At 38.9% G+C, this 25,632-nt stretch overlaps 1 protein-coding gene and 1 long non-coding RNA gene across 14 annotated transcripts in view; one reads left to right on the top strand and one right to left on the bottom strand.

Moving 5' to 3' along the window:
- The window catches only part of TAF12 (TATA-box binding protein associated factor 12), a 27,600-nt gene extending 3,332 nt beyond the window's left edge, over positions 1–24,268 (bottom strand). The window contains exons 1-7 of one of the 13 annotated variants that reach the window (XM_069578832.1): positions 23,217–23,409; positions 18,756–18,877; positions 11,336–11,420; positions 10,391–10,642; positions 8,680–8,757; positions 4,556–4,670; positions 1,098–1,186 (exon numbers count right to left, since the gene is read on the bottom strand). In XM_069578832.1, the coding sequence (XP_069434933.1) occupies positions 1,098–1,186; positions 4,556–4,670; positions 8,680–8,757; positions 10,391–10,642; positions 11,336–11,407 (606 nt within the window). In that variant the 5' untranslated portion in view covers positions 11,408–11,420; positions 18,756–18,877; positions 23,217–23,409. Of the gene's footprint in view, positions 1–1,097; positions 1,187–4,555; positions 4,671–8,679; positions 8,758–10,390; positions 10,643–11,335; positions 11,421–18,731; positions 18,878–23,216; positions 23,444–24,119 lie in introns of those variants that run through there. The other 12 variants (XM_069578834.1, XM_069578835.1, XM_069578836.1 and 9 more) reach the window with 12 other exon arrangements.
- Positions 23,436–25,632, top strand: LOC138434332 (uncharacterized). The gene is made up of 2 exons (XR_011254742.1): positions 23,436–23,497; positions 23,623–25,632. It is a non-coding gene; the product is annotated as an uncharacterized lncRNA (long non-coding RNA).

Genomic DNA, 25,632 nt, shown 5'->3' with positions numbered 1-25,632 from the left:
CTTTTCACAGCTATTTGTAAGGCCTCCTCAGACAGCCATTTTGCTTTTTCACATTTCTTTTCCATGGGGATGGTCCTGATCCCTGTCTCCTGTACAATGTCACGAACCTCATTCCATAGTTCATCAGGCACTCTATCTAGGACATCACCAGATGGTCAACACCGAAATCAGATTGATTATATTCTTTGCAGCCAAAGATGGAGAAGCTCTATACAGCCAACAAAAACAAGACCAGGAGCTGACTGTGGCTCAGATCATGAACTCCTTATTACCAAATTCAGACTCAAATTGAAGAAAGTAGGGAAAACCGTAGACCATTCAGGTATGACTTAGGCTATTAGTAGTCTTCTTATAGAGCTTCCTTTGTGAGCTTTGTAAACATACCCATCCAGAGATCCTAAGCTATGGAAAAGCAAGGTACACTCAGTCAGAACTGCCCAACGGTGGCCATCTAAAGCTTGCAAAGAGCCCACTTTCAAATCAGAGTAGCCAGTTAAATTAAGACTTGTCAAATGGAGGCCAATATTACTATAACACTGACTAGTGACTGGGACAGCTTGTTCTCCAGCAAAAGTGGAGACAGATTCTCTTACTGACCCCTCAGTTCTGCAGTAAGAGGGACAGAGAACAAAGGTTAAGCTGGGGCAGAGGCCAGAATGCCTGCCAGAGCAGCCTGGGTGCTACCTCCTGGCGTAAGTATAGCATACTTCTTTCCTTAAACTGCCCTTTAGTCAGGGGGTCCTGGATGATGTTCAAATCAGCAACAATGAAAGATTTCATTAATGAGATGTGGTGGGGGCAAGTTCCATCCATGTTAGAAGAACCTAGAATCAACTTTAAGCAACACCCACAGACACTCAGTTTTTCCTCTCATCAGAGTTGAGGGAAACAACAGACCCCACATGAGAACAGCAAAGTACCAAGGAAAAACATGTCTGATGTACCATGCAGCCTTGCTGCCTCCTGCCCTCTCTGACATTTGGGGGAAATGACACTGCAGTCATTTCCCAGCTGCAGACAGTAGCTGTGTGCCTTCTCTCTGAGACACAACTCAAGGAATCAGCTGTGGCAGCCTTGGGACTCTGAAGGCTTCTCACCTGTTTGTGAGCTTCTGTGGTGCAAGCTTTTTTGTAGGGTCGGATTTCTTCAGAGCCAAACCCTGGGATCCACATGTTCCACTGGCGTTCTGTAAGGAAGAAGCCCACACAGAGATAAGGGGACCAGGAAGAGAGTGTCTGCGTGCAGTGTGACTCTCAGACAAGGGTTAGGGAGGACTAACCTGGGCAATCCACTGTACTAATAAACAGTAACTCTGAAGAGCAGCTCTATGGGACCCAAATAGGTAACTGCATATGGTGCCTTAAAGGTTTTAGAGGACACTGTCTGACCTTCTTGCAAGGAAAAAGGAGGTAAATGAATCAAAATTTTGAGTGTGAAGCCCTACGGTTTTCTACATAGCTTTCCAGGAAAGTTACTTGTTTCTTCAATCATCTTACCCTTATGCTCAAGGCAACTCCTCTCAAACCTAAAGGAGGAGTAGGAATGGAAAGACACTCTTAGCAATCTGGAGTGAAGAGCCAGGTCCTAGCTCTGCTGCTTCACTGTGGAGCAATATAATGCTGGGTCTTGGTTTCTTGACCTTTTATATGGTAGTAACAACAGAAATACTCATTGGAAAGACTGATGCTGAAGCTGAAGCTCCAATACTTTGGCCACCTGAGGTGAAGAGCCTACTCATCAGAAAAGACCCTGATGCTGGGAAAGATTGAAGACAGGAAGAGAAGAGGGCGACAGAAGATGAGATGGTTGGCTGACATCACTGATTCAATGGACATGAAATTAGGCAGACTCCAGGAGATGGTGGAGGACAGGGAGGCCTGGTGTGCTGCAATCCAGAGGGAAGTAAAGAGTTGAACACGATTTGGCGACTGAATAATAACAACAGAAATAACCACCTGATAGGGTGGTTGAGAGCCCTCAGTAGCATATTGCAATCCCAGAGCCTGAAATAAACACACAGAAATACAGATACTGATACAGGTATGTCCACACCACAGCTCCAGGACCTTTTGCCACTGGATGACCATACCTGTAGAACTGCTACTCCAAGTTACCAGAGGGCAGACATTTGGTTATTCTCCTTTGTCAGAAACTGGCATAACTACATGGACCCCTCAATCTACAAATAAAACTGCACTTTAACTACATCAAATGTAAAAAAATCACACATATAAGATTATTTAGGGAATAACTCTCTGCTCAAAAGGAGTCCATATTTAATATATATTCAAGTACAACTAGTTAGAAGATACCTAAATTAATCAGTTTAGTAACCCTGAATATTTACATTCATTTAAACCTAAAGATAATGAATTAGTATGAATGTATATTCTACAGATAAATATATTTAATGGAAAAAAAATAAAGAAATGAAGACCATGTCATTATCTAGCCGTTCAAGTATAGGAAATAGCTGGGTGAGAAGCAAACACTGGCAGCATCCATCCCAGCCTGTCCTAAAGAAAGCCATCAAGGTTTACAGCCCCACTGGCAAACTTATTCTTGCTAGGGCTAGGAGGAGGTGTGCACAGCTGACCCAGATGGTTAACACCAGGTTCCCTAACTTCCCATGCTCTGATCCCATGCCTCCCAGCAATCTTCCTTATGATTCAGGTTCCATTAGGCCCCCTGACAAGAAGCTATTCTGGTCATACAGAATTTCAAGTATTCATGTCTGTGATAATTATTTCTTACCCTTAATGAAGAAACTGACATTCCAATTTTATTTTCAACAATCAAAATACAAAATACTTTTACAAACAGGAATGTTAAACTCTGAAAGTAACAGAAACTGTGTAGGATTTTTTTGGGGGGAGGGTATGATAAAATGCACATAAAATTAACCATTTTTAAGTGTACAGCTCAGTGGCAGTAAGCACATTCACACAACCATTACCATTATCCACCTCTAAAACTTCTTCATCCATCCATCCAAACCTCAACTCTGTACACATTAAACAATAACTTCCATTGCTCCATCCTCCTAGCCTCTGGTAACCACCATTGTACTTTTGGTCTCTATGCATTTGTGTTGTGGTGGTTTTAAAGTATGTCTTCTATCAAGAAGTGGAGTCTGTGATCCCTCCCCTTGAACCCGGACAGGTCTTTGTGATTGCCTCATAGAACAGAATTCAGCTTCCCAGGTGGCACTAGTGGTAAAGCACCTGCCTGCTAATGCAGGAGATGTAAGAGATGCTGGTTCGATCCCTGGGTCAGGAAGATCTCCTGGAGAAGGGCATGGCAACCCACTCCAGTATTCATGCCTGGAGGATCCCATGGACAGAGGAGCCTGGCAGGCTATAGTCCACGGGGTCACAAAGAGTTGGACATAACTGAAGTGACTTAGCACGTGCACATGCAATGCAATGTGTCTTCAGAGGCTAGTTGACAAAAGCCATGCTATTTCTGCCATGTTCGTTATACAGTAACAGGTAATCGAAATATCTGTCTTCTGCTATTCAGTTCAGTTCAGTCACTCAGTCGTGTCTGACTCTTTCCGACCCCAGGGACTGCAGCATGCCAGGCTTCCCTGTCCATCATCAACTCCTGGAGCTTGCTCAAACTCATGTCCATTGAGTCGGTGATGTCATCTAACCACCTCATCCTCTGTTGTCCCCTTCTCCCCCTGCCTTCAATCTTTCCCAGCATCAGGGAGTCAATTCTTTGCATCAGGTGGCCAAAGTATGATGCGAAAGTATGATGCAAAGTCTTCTGCTAATAATGCCAGCCATGTTAACCAGAAGTGTGTCATTTATTCCACCCCCAGTACCAGCACCTTCTGAGCAGTAGCTCCCTAACACCAAGAAGGAAGCCATTCAGTCATGGGCTGATCTGCACTGAATCCCTTAGTCACTGCGCCTGATTCTTTTGGCCTGACTTTGTAGTCACAGATTGTTCCCTTTCTTTTGATCATACTGCAACCAATGCAGCAGGGGATGGGGATGGGGGTGGCTTACTCATTTCCAAGTGATTATGATTATCAATGTTAGATGAGTGTCTCCCAGAAAAATTGAAGCTCAAATTTAGTGTCTATTAAGTAGAAAAGCAGAATACAAAATTATATGTGCATTAGGGATAAAATGTTCTTGGGAAAAATACTTCAATAAACTAAAAACTGGAAGGAAAATGCCACTATATGAATGGTGGACATAGAATAGCTACATTTACTGAGCTCATTATTTTGTGCCAGTCACTTTACAAACATTATCTATAATCCTCACAATGACCCTGTAAGGATGATATTATGATCCCTATTTCACAAATGAGGAAATCGACTTTAAGAAAAAGTAAGTGGAAAGGATAAGGTGGTACAGTTAGAAAGTGGCAAACCTAATGCAGGGCTCATTCCCCATACCACAGATGGGATTTCTCTTTCCTGTTTAATGTTACTATTGAATGAATATATAAATCCCAGAGCCCTAAAGTCTGATCCTGGCAGGAAGGTTCCTGAAGGAGCAACAGTGTGGATACCTCAGGGAGAAATGAGACCGCATACCTAGATGCAACTGGACATCTTTCACCTCCAGGGTGCTGGACTTGCGATGCCGAGCAAGCTGGCAGGCAGCTGTCACCACACTCTCAATAAAATCATCAGCAATCTGCAGCAGCATCTGGGGGAAAAACAATGGGGGAGAGTAACCATGGCATGGCAGGGTAGGCTTCTGTTACAGAGACACGTGTATTTGCTTGAATCACATATCTAGTCAGACTTTCTATTACAAGGCCTGGAATCAGCATTTGAGTGAAGGTAAGGAGGAGTGAGGACAAGAGAAACATACCCACTCGTTAACCAGGTTGAGAGAAATTCACACCTTTCTGAGGATGCATTTTCTGTACTTTCTACCTAGCAGCAGTCCACCAGCCCAAGCCCTACCCCCTCTATATCTTCTTCTGAATTATCGAGGAACATAAAAGTGAATCATTAAATCCTCATTTTCTCATTAAATCCTTCATATTCTCTTAAGCATTTTTATTTCCATTATCTCACCGAGTCCTTATAATAATCCCATGGGGGGAAAAAAATGGGGCATAGATTTTATCCTAATTCTGTAGAGGAGGATGCTAAGATTCATGGAGACTAACTTATTTATAGCCACGTAACTACTAAGCAGCGGAAGCAGGATTCGAGCTCAAGGTTCTAAGTCCAAATCCTGGATTCTTTCCACTTCATTATCCATTATTCGTAGACTATGTAAAGAGCAAAATCAGAATTCTGAAGTTAAAAATCTACAATTAAAAAAAACTGAAATTTTGATTAGTGAATACCTTCCTCATGTCTTCCTCTGGAAAAAAAATAAAATAAAATTACAACCATAGTTATAAACATTACTTTTTCTGCTAGACCATTAATATATTGCTATCATTCTTATGGAACCAAACTATCTAAAATAAAGATTTCAAATGATTAGACATGGTAAGTCACCTCCAAAAATGACCTCTCCTTCCCTAACCCAATAAAACAAGAAAAGGGTGGGGGTGGGGAGACATATAAATCCACAAAGACAAGAAAAAGAGAGAAAACCTTAATGGGCAAGAGAGTCCAATAAACTTTTACAGCAAATTTTTGGAAAAGAAGTAACAAAGAAGGAGTGGGAACTGACCTAGCAGATAGAAGGTGTAACACAAATGCCTGTAGAGGGGACACCAATGAGAACTGAACTGATCTGGCAGAGCCAGGATTTGGAGCTATCATTAACCACAGAAGACTTGACTGAGATATGGAACTAAAAACTGAAGAACTGTTAGATCTCTATAAACAGAACAGACTTCCAATCCTCATCTTCAAAAGCAGCCAAGCAACTTTTCCCAACACATACCAGGATTACTAGACATCTGAAGAAAATCTCCAACACTAAAAAGAAAATAAACAAACAAAAGGGGGATTAGGGGGACCCAGAGGAAACAGACAATACAGGGAAAAGAAGAAAATGTCAAACAACATAATTAATATCTTCAAAAAGAAAAATAGAAGATGACCCTAGCCATCATAAAATAAGAACAGAATGGCTTAAGGGGAAAAAAAACAGTCAACAAGAAAAAGTTCATGGAAATTAAATTTTTTATAAAAAAAAAAGTTAAAATTTAGAAGATAAATTGAGGAAAATCTCTCCAGCAAGAAAAACTTAGAATTGCAAAGAAATGAACACTAGAAAAGATTTTTTTAAAAACCCCAAAACTAAGGATCAATGCAGAAGATCCAACATCCAACTATTACTGTTATAATAATCCTGCGGAAAAAAAAATGGGGCATGGATTTTACCCTAAGCTTACAGAGGAAGATGCTAAGATTCATGGAGACTAACTTGTTCACAGCCATGGAACTACTAAGTTACATGGACAACTGTCATTCCAGAAAGAAAGAACAATAATAGAGAAGAAATTATCAAAAACCTAAGATTAAAAAAATGGAACCCTCATAACAGCTGGTGGAAATGTCAAAGGATGGAACACTTTATAAAAACAGTAAATTCCTCAAAGGAAAAACACAGTTACCATATGACTCATCAATTTCAGTCTTAGGTATATACCCAAAAGAAATGAAAAAGTATGCCCACAGAAAAAATTGTACATGATTTCAAAAAGAGAAAGGAAAGAAAAAACAAAAAACCTGTACATGAATGTTCATGGCAATATTAGTGATAATAGTCAAAAAGTGGAAATAATCCAAATGTCCATCAACTGATAAATGGAAAAACAAAACATGGCATACCCATACAATGGACTATCATTATTATTCAGTCATAAAAAGAAATGAAGTATTGATACTTGTTACAACAGGATGAATTTAAAAAACATCATGTTAAGTGAAAGATACTAGTCATATAAGACCAATTATTATATGATTCCAGTTATTTGAAATGTCAAAAATAAACAAATCTACAGAGACAGAAAGTAGTTTAGTGGTTGCCAAGGGTTGTGGGGGTTGTGGGAAAATGAAGTGACTGCTCCTTTTAGGGGTGATGACAATGTTCTAAGATTATGTTGGTAACTGTACAATTCTGTGAATATACTAAAAACCAATGAACTGTGTACATTTATAATGTGTGAACTGTGTGTTACATGAATTTTATTTCAGTAAAGCTGCTATCTAAAAAACCGAACTCACATAGTGAGGACAAATATTTTCCCTCTAGATAAAAAAAACATAAAAGTAACAGTGGAATTACACTGTTTTTGCAACCTGCATTTCCTTTCTCTGTCATTACATATTCCTCAGAAAAGGAAAAAACAAAACAAAACAATATCATCTTTGAATTGAGGCACGCAAGTGTCTAAAAGAAGCCTGTAAGAACACAGCACAACAAAAGAAAAAAGATACATATAAGGCTCATATGAAAATTCAGAACAGGACAAAATTTGGACCCTAGACGAACTGGGACCAGAATAGCCTAAGGTTTCTTAAATTTCAGAAGACAATGGAGCAATGCCTTCATCACTAACAGGAAAAAAATAATTTCCAAATAGAATTCTAAATTCAGCCAAACTAAAAATTAAGTGTGAGGTTAGACTGCAGATATTTTCAACATTTTACCTATCATCTAGCCTTTCGTAGGAAGTAACAACAAAAAAATCTAGTCTAACAAAATGAGGGAGTAAAGTAAGAGGATGTGGGATTTAGGAGACAAGACATCCAACAGAAAAAGAGCAAAAGGAAGGGGAGGGGTCTGTATAAGTGGATTAAAATAAATTAAACTAGAAGAGGATGGAGGTTTCTCCCAGAGGGAGAAAACCCAAATCAAGTATTTTTCCATTTGGAAAATAATGTTGATGGGGTATAAGATAGCTAATAGTGGAAGCTGAATAAAAAAGGTACAAAGAAAAGTAAGTAACTAAAAAGGGACAATTATCTACTTCAAGAATATAAGTTATACCAAAAAAGAAAGGTAGTCATAGGCATGACTTGGCTCACTGGTGATGAGTAAACAAATAGCCAGAATAATGTAAATACTGATTTCTGGGCTATGCAAAAATTGTGACAAAACGATACTGGAAAAATGAGAGAAAGGAAAGCATGTATGGCATGTATGTGAGTGGTTTAACAAATTCTCGTCTACCATAACAGTAAGTTTACAACCATTAGAAAATTAATGAATCAAAGAATATCTGTTTAAGTGTATTACTCAGAAATTCAGTAGAATGGGGACTTCCCTGATGGTCCAGTGGTTAAGGCTCAGCACTTCCAATGCAGAGGGCATGGGTTCAATCCCTGGTCAGGGAACTAAAATCCCACAGGCCCCAACAGTGTGGGCAAAAAAAAATTAATAGAAATAGAAGAAACAATTTAAACTGTTGAAAGTAACTGCCTATGAGCAGCAGACTACACTCTTTCTGATAGGCAAAAATAGCAGTGTTGTTAGGTATAAGTGCTAAACCTTCTCTAAGGTGATGTGTGTAAGTTATTCTACCGGACCCTCATAAAAACCCTGAATAACCCTGTAGATAAATAATGTCATACCTTACCAATACGGGAGGAAGCTGAGTTTCAGAAAGCTTCACTAACACACCCACAGAGCCAAGTCTCAAATTCAGATATGTCTGCCTCTAGAGTCTGTGCTGTTAACGGCTATTCTGTACGACTTCTCAGGGACACAGTCTCCGGAGTCCCCAGTCCCACCTTACCTCCTCCACATCTTCATCCAATTGCTCATTAGGATCCACTTCTCTTACTAAGTCCTGTAACTTCTTCTTGGTCAATACCTAAAGTTAATTGGGAGAATAGTTTTCAGCCAATTTACTGGGTTTGATTTCTACTTTCCAAAGAATTCTCAGTCTGGCCTACCTGGAGCTACTACTGGAAGACTATATTCTAGAGACAAGAACAGCCTAGGGAAAGGCAGAAAGAGCAGCCTGGAGGAGAGGCCAACATCTGTCAAACAGTTTTAGGAAACTCTGTATTAATTACCAATTTTCTGACCACCACAAGTTGTACAGCTCCTCTGCTGCCTTTGGACAAGCTCGTCTACCCTTCTTCCCACCTGCCCAGCTCACAGAGCCTTCTTTCTGTGCTTTCCTAGGCTACCCAGGTAAAAGCAACCACCTCCTCCTTCGGCCTCTGTCATACCCTGTGTACCCTTCCATCACTGGGTTTCTTTCCTTGTTTTCTGATTTAATAGCTAAAAGCTCCTCGATGGCTAGGAACATGTGTTCCTTTCTATTTAACTGAATATTTGTATAAGTATGTACAACTATAATCCCCTTTTTCATAAAGGAAAAATTATATCACATGTATATGCCACTAAAGAAGAATCAATACACTAAAATGTTTACCACAGTTACTTTGGGGTAGTAGTAGAATTACGGACTATTTACTCTCTCTTTTTCTAAAATTTCACGAAAGCCTGTATCACATTGAAATAGGAAAAAAGAATACAATTTAAAAAATAAATATTTGTTAATAATGTCTCAGATCTATCCATTCTACCATTATTGTTTACTTCTTTACCACATATCGTGACTTACTGTAAGAGTCTCAGACTTCCTCTCAGAAGTCTGCCCCCTTTCTTACCTTTCTTGACCCCTTACTGTCAAGTTAATCCCCCTAAGATACTTTATGTTATTTTAATGCCTCATTGAATATTTGCAAAGATTGTTTATTGACTAAAAGTTCCAATGGAAACTAACATAGGCCCAGTACGTTCTGCTGTAATCTCACCTATACAATTTTAATTTCTGCTCTTCTCCAACTCCACACTCAGTATGGTAATCAATCTCCTATCTGCCTAACCCTTTCCATTCACCACTGCTAGTCCCTCCCTCATTCTCTTGAACTACTGTCTCCTCATCCTGTTCTACTCAGCCTACAAGGCCCAAGTCAGAGATTATACTTATTTTTTATGGCTCTGGAGGACAGAATCAGGATCATGGGTAAAAAGAGGGGGTCAGATTATAGAATCATTGCAGAAAATGAATAATGGTAGCAGTTAGATGAACTAGAAGGAGAAAAGACTGGAAGCAACAGTACTTTTATTACAGGAATAATGAATAACGAAGCCATTAATTATTTACCTATTTTATTTTGCTTAACAATTATATAGCATATATTTATATATAAATATATAAAAACCTGTCATAGGCAAGGTATTGTATTAATGCATGCATGTGTGTATACATATATACGTATATATATACATATATACATATATACATGTATACATATGTATACACACATATATTCCACAAAGTAAAAATTGATAAATGTACATGATATATCAATAAAGAACTTAAGAAGTCTGAGAGGAAGAGGCAGCATCTGAGATGGACATCTCTCAAAGTATCACTGCTTTAAAGAACAGGTAAGAAGTGCCCGCAGAGAACAAAAAGAGGATGATACCTGATTGTTTTCAGGGCTGAGACGCCCTCCTGTCCCAGGAGTGCCTGGGATCTTTACCACTGCAGTGCTATTGGCCATGGAGCCTTGTGGAGGGGTGCTAGCTGGTTCCGGTTTTATTGATGAGAAATTGGACAGGTTGATTAGGGCTGAGGGACCAAACTGGTTCATAATCTGTCTTGCTTTGGACTTCAGCTCATAGAGCTTATCGAGATCTTGTTTCTTTTTGGAGCTATGAGGACCAAGGCCAATCAACTGTAGAAGAAAAACAAAAGAATTAATTCAGGAAATACATGTAATAAAGGATGAGTTTTAAAAGTAAAATTCTATGAGGTCTGTTGGACTTTGAAGGGTCTTCATTTGACACCTGCACATTCAAAATGGAATGAAGAATGTTCACTGCTCTCACCTGATATTTAGAAACCATCTCTTTTGGAAAAGCTAAATAGTCCACACAAGTGAAATAAGAAATTAAATGAAATGAGGGATCTTATGGACATAAATAAACTAGAATGAGCAAGACATTTTTGAAGACTTTGTAAAAACAGAATACTCGGTTAAGTAGTACATGCATTATTTTTGAACATCAAGTAAGGCTAAATTCAAATAAACCATGGCACAATCACATACTTGAAACTTAGTCACAAAACTTCAAAAAACAGATTAGTTCATTTCAGTATTTCAAACATGCTTAAATCTATGCCAGGGCCTGATAAACACGATAAATTTAGCAATTGTTAAAAGTAAGCTCTTCTCTGTCATCAAGGGCAAATTTTCTCTGAGTGTTAGCAATCTTTAAATACATGCAGAGTCCCTAGCCTGGAATAGCCAAGATGTCTAAATTTTAGAGCCATGAAGTTGACTCGGTGGACCTCAGCTTTGGTGTCATCAAGATCAGAAGCACATTCAAGAATTTCTGCCCACGGTGACCTCAAGGAGCTTACTTACAGCTATCTGAGTGTCTAGATCTTTAATTACATCAGCAACGGCTGTGAGCCCGGTGAAATGAGAGGCAGCCATTTTCAAAAGCTACCTGTAAATGAATAACTGGCGTCAAGCACCACCCTTGTCACAGAATCATTTCAGTTGCATGGCCTGCATGCCTTCAAAGACCTGGATGCAGGCAAACTGGATGCAGAGAAACATTTTCTTATTCCTACTGTGCACCAAGAAAAACATCTCCATCTCTTTCATATATAACTTTAAAAATTAATTAATGATAACAATAGTAACATTAAGACTCTTCCAAAAAATGAATGCTCTACTGTTAACGGATAAACTAGCAGCATATGAAACACTTTATTGGCCAAAATTACAGAATTTGAACCTGCAAGAATCATGGCAAAGTTTTCAGAACTTGATAAAGCTTAGCAACCTAAATGGAGAAGGCAATGGCACCTCACTCCAGTACTCTTGCCTGGAAAATCCCATGGATGGAGGAGCCTGATAGGTTGCAGTCCATGGGGTCGTTATGAGTCGGACACGACTGAGCGACTTCACTTTCACTTTTCACTTTCATGCATTGGAGAAGGAAATGGCAACCCACTCCAGTGTTCTTGCCTGGAGAATCCCAGGGACAGGGGAGTCTGGTGGGCTTCCATTTATGGGGTCTCACAGAGTCGGACACGACTGAAGTGACTTACCAGCAGCAGCAGCCGCCTAAATGAGTATCTTCATCTATTCTATTCTTGCTCCTATTGCTAAGCTCCTCTCCAACAAATTGTTTAACTCTCTAATGGCAGAAATCATCTTCTGCTGGTTTACTCTTAATAAAAGCAACTAGTTAAATGATCAAGAGAAACTTTGTTGGCCAAGAGTTGGCTGAGGGGAGTAGCATAACATAAAGATTACTTTAAAAAAAAAAACACATGGTCCATGCTTCCTTCTCCCTTACTCACAAATGTTACCAAAGAAAGAATCAGGGGAAAAAAAAGATTGTTAAATGGTAGTAACTCCTAATGTTATAAAAAAACAAACTATTTTCCCAGAGCAAGTTCTATGATAAAGCTTTATTGAAGATTATCAGTATGAACATACTCTGTCCTCAAATAACATTCCCACAACATTCAACAGACTTACTTCCCAAATAGCACTGAGTATTGCTCAAAGTAAGTGGAAGAACTTTTCTGTATTTCTGAATAATGGAAATTCCCCTATTAAGAACTTGGAGATAGGGACTTCCCTGGTGGTCCAATGGCTAAGATTCCATGCTCCAGTGCAAGGGGCATGGGTTTGAACCCTGGTTGGGGAATGAGATTGTACATGCCACAACTAAGAACTGGTGCAGCCAAATAAATAAATATTTTTTAAAAAAGAAGCTGGAGATTAAAAAAAAAAGCTATCTACACAGTACCAAATATGAATAATCATATAGAAATTAATCTTAAGGAATAGCTCTGATGGCTACTAATAAAATAAACTACCTTAATGAAATAAGCAGAATCTGTGTAACGAAAGAAAAATCAAAGTTTCTTAGAGAAGACTGAAATTTACCATTCCCACTGATTCGGTTGAGAAACAAACGATACTTCTAACTTTAAAAATTCTGTGGTACATATACACAATGGAGTATTACTCAGCCGTTAAAAAGAATTCATTTGAATCAGTTCTGATGAGATGGATGAAACTGGAGCCAATTATACAGAGTGAAGTAAACCAGAAAGAAAAACACCAATACAGTATACTAACACATATATATGGAATTTAGAAAGATGGCAATGACGACCCCGTATACAAGACAGCAAAAAAGACACAGATGTGTATAACGGACTTTTGGACTCAGAGGGAGAGGGAGAGGGAGGGATGATTTGGGAGAATGGCATTCTAACATGTATACTCTCATGTAAGAATCGAATCGCCAGTCTATGTCTGACGCAGGATACAGCATGCTTGGGGCTGGTGCATGGGGATGACCCAGAGAGATGTTATGGGGAGGGAGGTGGGAGGGGGGTTCATGTTTGGGAACGCATGTAAGAATTAAAGATTTTAAAATTAATAAATAAAAAAATAAAAAGTTACTCCCAGTTCCAGCTTAAAAAATAAAAAATAAAAATAAAAAGTTACTCCCAGTTCCAGCTAAAAAAAAAAAATTCTGCGTCAGTGAGCTACTTCTTCCATTAAAACAAAACAAACAAACCAGATGATAACCAGACACCCATTTCCAGACTGGCACTGCCCTGAGTTTCCTAGACCGTTCCTTTATTTGGTTGAATTTAAAGAACCAGAACATACCTGGGTGGGTGATGATTTCAAGGGCTTATATACCTGTCAAGCTCATCACACTGAATATTTAAGATCTGTGCATTTTAAATTATGCCACAATTAGGGACAATAAACCAACCCCTCCCGAAAATAGGTAAAAGATTACACTCCTAGGCATTTATCTCAGAAAACAGAAAACTTATGTTCTCACACAAAGCTATATACTCATGTTCATAGCATGTATCAATAGAGAAAAGACATTATTGAATAAATTGTAGTGTATGACTGAGTATATCTGGAAAACATCTAGTTTCATATTTAAAATTTAAATAGTTGACCAATTTGCAGTGGGGGGTGTTATACATTTTCCCTTTCATATGCTCCTCCATTCCAGATGGATCAGATATTTAAATTTTAAATATCAAATCACAGATAAAATACAGAATATCTTTAAAGAATATTCTGAAACCTAAACTTTACATTTTATACAAAAATTAACTCAAAGTGGATCAAATATATGTAAAATGTATAACTACAAAATTTTTTAAAAAAGAATATTTTTGGGCTCTAGCTAGGCAAAGCATTCTCAGACATGACACCAAAGGCATGATCAATAAAAGGGAAAACTGATAAATTAGCCCTCATCAAATATTAAAAGTTTCCTCAGTGAAAGCCCATGTAGAAAAGATGGAAAGACAAGCTACAGACTAGGAGAAAATATTTAAAAACTATAGATCCAACAAAAGACTAGTATCTAGAATGCATTAAATAAACTCTCAAAACTCAAGTTAAAAAAAAAAGTAATTCAACTGGAAAATGGACAAAAGTCACACCAGACATTACACAAAGGAGGATAAGCAGAGAGCAAGTAAGCAAATTGAAAGTCATTCAATCAACATTAGTCATTAAAGAAAGGCAAATTAAAACTATAATGAGATATAACTACACAATTATCAGAATAACTAAAATAAAAAATAGTGACACCAAGTGCTAATGAGGATGCAGAGAAACTGGATCACTCACATATTGCTAGTGGGAATATAAATGGTATAGCCATTCTGTAAAACAATTTCTTAAAAATCTAAATATATACTGTCACAGAGGAGCCTAAAAAGACAAGAAGACTAAGTGGAAAAACGAAGAACTGAATAAACCATGGACTTCAGCTAATAATGATGTATCAAAATTGGTTGATTAGTTGTAATGAATATACTATACTAATATATTAATAATGAAGTGCATTATTATAGTAATTGGGTACAGGGTATATGGGAGTTCTGTACTACCTTCTCAATTATTCTATAAATCTAAAATTGCTATCCTGGTAGGACCTCCTGCTGCTGCTAAGTCGCTTCAGTCATGTCCGACTCTGTGCGACCCATAGACGGCAGCCCACCAGGCTCCCCCATCCCTGGAATTCTCCAGGCAAGAACACTGGAGTGGGTTGCCATTTCCTTCTCCAATGCATGAAAGTGAAAAGTGAAAATGAAGTTGCTCAGTTGTGTCTGACTCTTAGCGACCCCATGGACTGCAGCCTACCAGGCTCCTCCGTCCATGGGATTTTCCAGGCAAGAGTACTGGAGTGGGGTGCTATTGCTGCCTTCTTCAGGTAGGACCTCCTAGATAAATAAATAAAACTGCTCTAAGAGTTTATTTAAAAATGGAAAAAGAAAAAATCACTAATACAGAAAACAATAGGAATGAATCAAAATATTTTGGTGGGAAAAAAAAGCCAGTCTCAAAATAATGCATACTATGATCCCATTTATGTGAAATTTTAATATCTAATGATCTAAACACAAGTCTCTAATGATAGATGAGGCATAGACTGACTGCAGCAGGGCAGGGTGGAAGTTTTCAAGGTGATGTAAACCTTCAATATCTGAAGTGGGGGAATGCTTACACAGCTGCTACATTTATCAAAACTCACAGAACTATATGCTTACAAGGTATACATTTTATTGAATGAAAATTATATCTCAACAAAGTGAATATGGAAAAAAAAACACAAAAAACCACGCAACTACTATATGACCCAGCAACTGCAATCCTAGGCATTTATCCTAGAAAAATGAAAATTTATGTTTACACCAAAACCTGTACATGAATGCTCATAGGAGACGTACATGCAATAATCAAAAACTGCAGTCAATTCAGATGTCCTTTAATAGGGGAATCATTAAACGAACTGTGGTATAGCCATACCATGGAATACTACTCAGCAAGAAAAAGGAATGAACTACTGATATGCACAACTTGGATGAACTTCCAGAGAATTATGCTGGGGAAAAGCCAATTCAAAGAGTACACACTGTATAGTTCCATTTATATAACATCTTTGAAATGACAAAATTTTACCTACAGAGGACAGATTAGTGAGGTTGTCAGGGACTGGGTGGGAGGGAGGGAGATGTGGTTATAAAGAGGCAACGAAGAGCCCTTGTGATGGAACTGTTCAATATCTTGATAGTGATGATGGGTAAATTAACCTATAAAAAGTGATGAAATTGTGTAGTACTTAGTACATATATACATATAAGCAAACAAGTACAGGTAAAACTGGGGAAATCTGAATAACATTGGTTGTATCAATGTTGATATCCTGATTGTCATATTACTCAAGTTTTGCAAAATGTTATCAGTAGAGAAAACTGGTGGTGCAAAGGGTGCTCTGTATTATCTTTTATAATGTTATATAAATCTAAGTTACGTCAATTTTTAAAAATTGGAAAAACAATATTTTCAAGAGTAAATAATATCCTTTTAAAGAAATGAAAGCTCAGGAGCTATAGCTCAGGAACCATAAGAGAGACTAATATGTTCAATCATACAAAAATAAAAATGTCTGCATGGCAACAAATGCAACAAATGAAGTTAAAGGACAAAAGACAAACTAGCAAAAATATATGCAAGATGCATCAAAGGATTAATTTCTTTTATATATAAAAAATAACTGCAAACCAGTAAGAACTATCCAAAATAAATACTATGAAGAAACATAACAGTACAAAAGAAATTCAAATGGTTCTTAAAACAATGAAATGATCCTTATTCTCATTTATAATAAAAATACAAATTAAAACTACAAGGTACTATTTATTTGCCATTTGGCAATGATGACAAAGTTTTAGTATACATACTGTGTTTGAAAATTTTATGGAGAAATAATCATTTCATAAGTTGCTGGAGTGGGGGGAATGAAAATTAGTTAGAGATCTCTATAGAGAGCTACTTGGACTATCTACCAAAATAAGAAAAGTATATATTGTTTTGATCCCATGGTTCTATTTTTAGCAATTTATATTACAGATGAATTTGTATGTGACTAGAATACTATACATACAAGCAATTTCAACCTAAATGTCTATCAAAGTGATAGTTAAATACACTAGAATATAACTATATAATGGAATACACTGAAAAAAATGAGACATGAAAATATTATCTAAGTGAAAGAAATCACTCACAAAAGATTATATATTGTATGATTCCATTTATATGAAATGTCCAGAATAGACCAATCTATACTATAGTGGTTGCTAGAGCTGAGGAGTGGGGAAATGGACAGGGACTGACTTCTAATGTTATGCAGTTTCTTTTAGGAGTGACAAAAATAATCTAGAGTAGATTGTGGTGATGGTTGCACAGCCCTCTATGTACCATAAAACACTGGACTAGGGACTTCCCTGGTGCTCCAGTAGCTAAGACTCCAGGGCTCAGGTTCAATCCCTGCTCAGGGAACTAGATTCCACATGTCACAACTTAAAAAAAATATCCCCCCTGCCTCAACTAAAGATCTTGAATGCCACAATGAAGATCAAAGATCCCCGTGCTACAACTAAGACCCGGTACAACCAAATAAACAAAGAAACCAAAACACTGAAGTGTATAATTTTTCTTTTTTTGGCTGTGCCCCATGGCATGTGGAATCTTAGTTTCCCAACCAGGTGTTGAACTCCCACCCCCTGCGTTGGGAACATGGAATCTTAGCCATGGACCACCAGGGAAGTCCCTGAATTGGATACTTTAAATTGGTGAATTGTATAATATGTGACTGTCTCAATAAACTGGTTTCTAAAAAGCAAGGAAGTTCATGAAATGACCTGCAAGATACACTGTACATTGAAAATGCAAGGTACAGAACAGTGAGGATAATTTGTTATCACTTGTTTTATAAATTATTCCTGGAAAGATACACAAGAAACTGATAGCGATGGTTGTCTTGAGGGGGATAGGGGAATGGTAGTATCCATGGCAGTTCCACACCATGGAACCAAGGTGTGATACTTATCTTTCATTATATACCCTAAATTCTGTAATATTTGCATACATAACCTATAAAAAATTAAAATAAACTACTGTTTGGTTTGTTTCCTCTGAAGAAATAGGTAATATTGACCCGTTTTTAAAACCTAACAAAAAATATAGCAGTAGCAACAAAAATTAATCTTGACCTTTATCTCATACCTTATACAAAATATATTCAAAACTGATCACAGACTTAAAAGTAAAAATGTAAAACTATAAAACTTCTAGAAAACATAGAAGAAAATCTCCCTAACTTTGGGTCAAGCAGAGTTCTTAGACACAACACCAAAAGCACAATCCACAAAAGAAAAAATTGATAAATGGGCTTAATCACAATGTAAAACTTCTCTGCAAATGAAAATAAAGACAAGTTTCAGACTAAGAAAAAATATTTACAAATCATGTTATCTGCAAACAATTTGTATCCAGGATATACAAAGGACTCTCAAGATTCAATAAGAAAACAACTCAATTAAAAAATGGGCAAAAGATCTGAACAGATCCTTCACCAAAGACAAGCAGATGGCAAATAAACACATGAAAAAACACTCAGTATCATTACTCATTACAGAAATGCAAAATAAAGCCGCTATGTGCTCAGTCATGTCCAACTCATTGCGACCCCACGGACTATACAGGCCCCCAGGTTCCTCCATCCATGCAATTTTCCAGGCAAGAATACTGGAGTGGGTGGCCATTTCCCACTCTAGGGGACCTTCCCAACCCAGGGATCGAACCTGGGTTTCTTGTGTCTCCTGTATTGGCAGGTGGACTCTTTACCATTGCACAACCTGGGAAGCTCCAAAGCCACTACGAGATAACAGAAAGCACCTACTTGGAGAAGGAAATGGCAACCTACTCCAGTATTCTTGCCTGGAGAATCCCGGGGACAGAGGAGCCTGGTGGGCTGCCATCTATGGGGTCGCACAGAGTCGGACACAACTGAAGTGACTTAGCAGCAGCAGCAGCAGTAGCAAGCACCTATTAAAATAATTAAAATTAAAAATAGACAAGTGCTAGAGAGGATTTGGAGCAACTGGAACCCTCATACATCTATGGTGTGACTGTAAAATGGTACAGTCTCTTTGGTAAATGGTTTGGCAGTTTATTATAAAATTGGATACTTACTATATGACCCAGCAATCCACTGCTAACTATTTACCCTAGACAAACGAAAACTTTTAATCACACAAAACTCAGTATGTGAATGTTTATAGCAACATTATCCATAATTGCCAAAAACTGAAAACAATCTTTCACCTGGAGAATGGATAAATGAACTATGTATATCCATACAATGGAATACAATTTAGCAACAGAAAGGAAGAACTACTAATACAAAGAACATGGATAATCTCCAGTGCATTAAGCTAAATGAAAGAATCAAGATTCCCAAGGCTACTTCCTGTAAGGGTCCGGAAAAGGCAAAGCTATACATGGATGGAGAACAGATCAGTGATTGCCAGGGGTTTGACACTGGGGAAAGTCTGACTACAAAAGAGCAGCATGAAGGAAATCTGGAGGGTGCTGGCCCTGTTATGTAACTTGAGTGTTATGGTGCTTACATGATAGTACACACTTGTTTCAACTCACAGAACTGTAACCTGAAAAGTGAATTTTACTGTGTGTAAATTTTAAAATAAAATTTCAAAAAATCATGACGTGATCAAAATGGTCCAAATTATCTGTTTACTGACAACTTTCATTAGCTCAATTGTAGATGACACTGGTCAAGCACAATGGAATGAAGTGACCGTAAATAACTTGAATTCCATTATGTAACGTACTATGGTTGCTTTTGGGCTACTCAAATCTCTAACTCATTTTCTTAGCATGCCAAGAGGTAGGAATGTACTATGGATTAAAAACAGAGGTATTCACTGTAGGACAGTTTGAGAGGAGAACAATTATAATAGCAAACTGTTTACTAGCCCCTACTATGTGGAAATCATGTGCCTGGATTGGCTTTAAAATCCTTTTACCTCTGAAATATTTAGGAATTTATTATTTAAACAAATACTAAGTAGGGAATTCCTTGCCAGTCCAGTGATTAGAACTCCACGATTCCACTGCAGGGAACCCAAGTTTAATCCCTGGTCAGAGAACTAAGATCCAAACAAACAAGAAACCCCAAACTGAAAGGGGCTACCAGCCTGATGGCATAAAAGCCTTATCACTGTGGTACATGACTTAATGATTTGAGTTTTCTACCTGACTGTTTCTCTTCTCACTGGTTTCTAGATGCATCTAAACAAGCTCATGGTTTCCAGCCTAAATAAACCACAAAGAATCCATTTTACTGCAGTCTCTAAGATCTGAGAGCAACAGAAATGTGGGATTTTTTTCTACTTGTTTTTTGACTAGTTTGATCCTGTTCAGGCTTTTTTTTTTTCTTAGGCAATTTTGAATTAGCAGGAAAGCACTACAGTACAGCAGTCAAGGGATGGACTCTGGTGGCAGTTTCTGGGTTCAAGCACCTACTCTGCCACTTATTAGCTTTATGTCCTTGAGCAAGTTACCTAATCTCTTTATGTCTCAATTTCCTCATCTAGAAAATGGAGTTAATCGTAAGGTATACCCCATGGGACTGCTGTGACCATTCACTGAGTTTATGTACTCTAAAGCACTTAGAAGAATGTGTGGCACTGGTAAGTACAATTTAAATGTTTGCTAGTGTATCACACATGCTCTCCTCTTTTACATTTTAACTATAAAAGTCAGTATATTAAGCCTAAAATGTTTCACCCATCCTGCTATGTATTAGTGGCATCCCATAATTACTCTTATTACTACAGACATTTAAAAAAGAAAAGTGGATTAAAAAAAAAAGTTGTGGCAAATGGTCAGCAGGAGGCTGATGAAAGGTACTGTGACACAGGGAAGATGCAAGTCAGTTGGGCTAGGTGCCACCATAGTTATGCCACCGAGTTATGTGAGCTGCCTTTGCCTAGAGTTTCTACTCCTATAATTAGAAAAGGACCAGGCAAAATCTAAAGTCTCCTCCAGCTCTAACAAGTAGTATAAGATTTAAAATTAAGTTCATGTGTATAGATTTAAAAGTTTGTCTTCAACACACTTGTTTCACAGAGCAGGTTATCAACACTGCCGATGTGTTGCCTCTCAAGTACTTTGGGTCAAAAGTAATATGTTCTATGTTCATATCTGCTCTAACACAATGGTTTTCTGATCAGATACTTACTTAGAAATCCTATCCTAATAACTCAATCAATGCTAGAGCCACAAATGAGTGAAATAACTAACACAATTTGCAAATGTAGATGAGAATGATAACTCAGGAGTAAACTATCATGAATTAAATCATCAGGTATTTTGAAATGGCAGTATGGTCATGCTTTACCTCATAATTTGGTGTAAGTTTTGATCACTTGCATTCAATATAGGCATTTGAAAACAGTATAGGCAAACCCACTGGGAACTAAGTTATTCTGGTTTTCTCAATCATCTAATTCATATTACAATAACTGCAGTTACTCCAGTTTAAGTCCTTGTTCTTCACACTGGTCTTTCTTAGCCTCCTAAATTTAAAATTAATATGTCTTACTCCACTGTGAGGATAGTTCTATACAGGTCCCATTTTTCTATCTTGAATATCTGTGCTTTAAAACACAGGAATTTAGTTCCCCTCAAAAACACACTGCTTAAATACCCTAATAAGTTACAGTACTTGATATTAAGAGGCGTCTGGAGGAGGAGGAGGGAGAGCTTTTATTCAATGCTAGGCTTTGTATAACTATTCCATTTTGCTGAAGAGCAAACTGAAACATGGTGAGGAATCCACTCAGAAAAACAGAAAAAAATATTAGAAAAACACATAACTGGATTTGACTGGGGCTGGGTCACTTAGTAGCAAATGATTTCAGGCAAGGCACTTCACTCCCTGCACTGATTTCATATATCTGTACAATGGAATTAACAATATTTAACTTGTGGGACTGTAAACTCACTCTAAGTTTCAGCAAAAGGTATTACTGAAGAACCAAAGTAACTGGTTCTAGTATCCCCACCATCCTTATCTAAAAGCAGCCATCTTCACTAAATATTTATGTTAAAAAGAAAGGACACAATTTACTTATCCCTGACTTTCTAAATTACTATATTTTTGAGGGGGAAGGGGCTTCATTTAAAGGTTTCCTAACATGTGACACTCATTTTATCAATGTCAATACAGTAAGAAGACTCAAAATAAAATACTAGAATCTGTAAAACTTCCCTCTTGAGTTTGAAGTTAGAGCAAAGATTCTAGAAATATATCTTCAAGTAATATTAACCATAAGCATCTCCTACCTGCTATGCAGAGCAGGGTACTGTGTCAAAATCATGATCTAATCAGTCGTGGCCTCACTGTAATCTTTTTTGGATTTTAGCTTCCTTATATGTAAAATATGAGTTTTAAAAAAGATTCTTTCCTGGTCCTTTCATCTCCACCATCCTCATTTTTTGAGATTGAGAGATCTGCGCTCAGTTGAGTAGAATGGGATTTAAAGCACTTAATAAGTATATAACTGCTTCAACTTTACACCAGGTGCTTTACCAGAACGAAGCTGAAAAAGAAGATGCTTGCAAGTGGGCTTCCTAGATTGCATCCGACACAAGACAAGCCTGCCAAAAGGTCAAGCAGGCAGCGCGAAGGAGTCGTTATCTTCCCCTGAATACATCCTTTACCACTCTCGGTTCAGAGACTACGAGGAGAAAAAGTGGATCCCTGTATCTTTTCCGAACTCTCCCTTTTACTAAGAGGCTCATTTCCTCACAGCCACGGCCCCTTATCCTCTTCGCTTTTAGGAGTTCGGGTCCTTACAGCCCTGTTCCCTCAGATACTTCGGAGTCTCCAAGCCCCGATCCCGTCCCCACAGAAGTCCGTCTTCACTGCCCGCTCCTGTTCTTCCCAAACCCGTGTCCTCTTACTACTCCTGTCTCTCAGGAACCGAAGTCTTCGCTGCCCCGTTTCTGAATCCTTCCTTAGAAGCATGGGTCTTCAATGTCCTGCTTCTATCGCTCAGCAGCCCAAGTCCTTACAGCTCCGCTTTTACCTCTTAGGAGACCGTGTCTTCACGCCCCGTTCTCTTCCGACCCTCTCCTCTAAGGAGCGTGGGTCCTCACAATCCTGTCTGGCCCTCTCAGCCCGCTTTCCCTCGGATGCCGGGTAACTCACATCCGTTCCCTTTCCCTATGTCGCATCTGGAGCCCAGGTCCCCACAGCCGTATCTTCTCCGAGCCCCGAGCCCCTCAGTCCCGTCCCAAGAGCCTGATTCCTCACACAGCCCCGTCTCCTCCACAACCTGGCTCTTCAAATACTGACCACTGTGGGTCTGGGTCCTGACTCCTTCTTCCCGCTCTTCTTCCTCAACTGCCAGGGCCCAAGACTCACAGGCAGCAGCGTCTATCTCCCCATGATATGCGGAGACTGCCCCAGTGAAGCGTTCGTCTCAGCAGCCTGTCCGACTGCTCGGCCCTCCCCGAGTACTTCCGGCACCGCTCCCCGCCTCCAACCCGGAAACGCGCGGCTCTTCCGGCCGGCGGGCGCGCGCCTGGTTGCGCAGGCGCGGACTGCCTTCAGACACGTGGTGGTGATGTTGCCGGGTAGCTCTGGGGTTGGGGTTTTGGCGGTTGGGGTTTTTCCTGTTTGTGACTTGACTGGTAGTCTGAGCGAGCTATGCGCCTTGTATCCCGGCGTTACTAACCCTGACCTTATTGTTTCTCCCCAGAATAGCTTGTTGTATATATTGCTAGCAAGACCGGTAATTGACGCCATCGGATGGCTTAGAGGTCGGCATTTTTGGTGGTTGTCTTTGTCGTGCCGTGAGGACAGTAATTGAAGGCGGGAGGAGAAGGGGACGTCAGAGGATGAGATGGTTGGATGGCATCACCGACTCAATGGACAGGAGTTTGAGTATACTCCGGGAGTCGGTGATGGACAAGGGAGGCCTGGCGTGCTGCAGTCCATGGGGTCGCAAAGAGTCGGACACGACTGAGCCACTGAACTGAAACTGAATTGAGGACAGTAGTATCTCCTGGGACCAACACTCCAAAGATACCTACTTATTGGACGTCAACCGGAGAAACGTCAAAGAAGAATGGTTTATGGCTGTGGTTTGGCAGTTAATAACAACTAAGCGCTTACTACTCACCAGGAACTTTTTATAAACACCTTACCGTCGCCAAGTCATTTAACGATTTAAAGAAACTTGTGAGAGGGACTTACCTTGTGGTCCAGTGGGTAAGACTCCGCTCTCTCACTGCAGGGGGCGCGGATACTATCTATCCCTGGTAGGGGAAGTAAGGTCCGCGTCCTGCGGGACGCATCCAGAAGAAAATAAAGGAAACCTGTGACAGATTAACCAAATTCTAACTAATAAGTGCAGAGGCACAACTGGAACTCAGAATTTTCACCCTGAAGCCTGAAGTGTCTAATCATTAGAACTGATGCTTTCGGTTACTTCATCTATCAGATAAATGTCAAATGCTTGGTGAGAACTGCTGAATTCCTGCTAGATGCTAGAGTTGTAAAGAAGACCTTATTCCAGCCTGAGTGCCTTCCAGCCCGAGTCCCTCCTAGAGCCCAGGTCCCCAGACTAAGATGGACGAGAATCCACAGACAAAAAGTAGTATACAAAGTGCTGTGATAGCTTAGTGAGCAGCAGTACTGTCAGCATGAAAAGCTGCCTCCCACCAGGAATGGTACAGCAACTTGTTCTCCCTGTCTTTGTTTGTTGCCTAACTCATCCCACCAAACTCCCAATCCACCGGTAACCGTGCCGCAGATCTACATTCACAGATTTCAGGCGGCTTCAGCATTAGGCGCCAAGCTATGGTACTAGTCTAATTTCTCTGCCACTGCTCTCTTCATTCTCCTAAGGGTCTGGCATTCCATTTTTGTTTTTGCACTCTGTCCTTTTAAGACCCAGTTTACTTTTTTTCTGGGTCTTAATTATTCTTTTTAATTTTATCTTTTATACAGTTTTAAAGGTTACACTCCATTTAGTTATTACAAAATATTGGCTATATATCTCCCATGTTGTACAATACATTCTCGTAGCCTCTCTTACACCTAGTAGTTTGTACTTCTCACTTCCCTACCCCTATATCGACCCTCCCCTCTCCCCATTAGTAACCACTAGTTTGTTCTCTAAATCTATGAACCTGCTTCTTTTTTGTTATATTCATTAGTTTGTTGTATCTTTTAGATTCCCCATATAAGTGATATCATACAATATTTGTCTTTCTCTGACTTATTTCACTTAGCATAATGCCCTCCAAGTTCATCCAAGTTGCTGCAAATGGTGAAATTTCATAGTTGCTGCAAATGGTAAAATTTCATTCTTTTTCTAATGGCTGGGTAATATATATATATATATAAAATCCATTAATCTGTTAATGGACACTTAAGTTGTATCCATATCTTGGCTATTGCAAATAATGCTGCTATGAACATCTTGGTGCATGGATCTTTTCAAATTATTGTTTTTTTCAGATACATACCCAGGAATGGAATTGCTGGGTTTTATGACAGTTCTATTTTTAGTTTTTTGAGAAACCTCTATACTGTTTTCCACAGTGACTGCACCCCTCTGGGTAGGAGGCAAGATAAACACAAAACTGTTAATAGTAGTTTGGGAAAACCATTCTCACACTTCTGTACAGTATCAATTCTCAATTTTCTGTACTATGTCAATTTCTTTCCAGTTTCTTTTTTATATTAAAAAAAATGAAATATA

Source organism: Ovis canadensis, chromosome 2, assembly GCF_042477335.2.
Source record: "Ovis canadensis isolate MfBH-ARS-UI-01 breed Bighorn chromosome 2, ARS-UI_OviCan_v2, whole genome shotgun sequence".
Taxonomy (NCBI): domain Eukaryota; kingdom Metazoa; phylum Chordata; class Mammalia; order Artiodactyla; family Bovidae; genus Ovis; species Ovis canadensis.
This window is presented reverse-complemented; position numbering and strand designations above follow the sequence as displayed.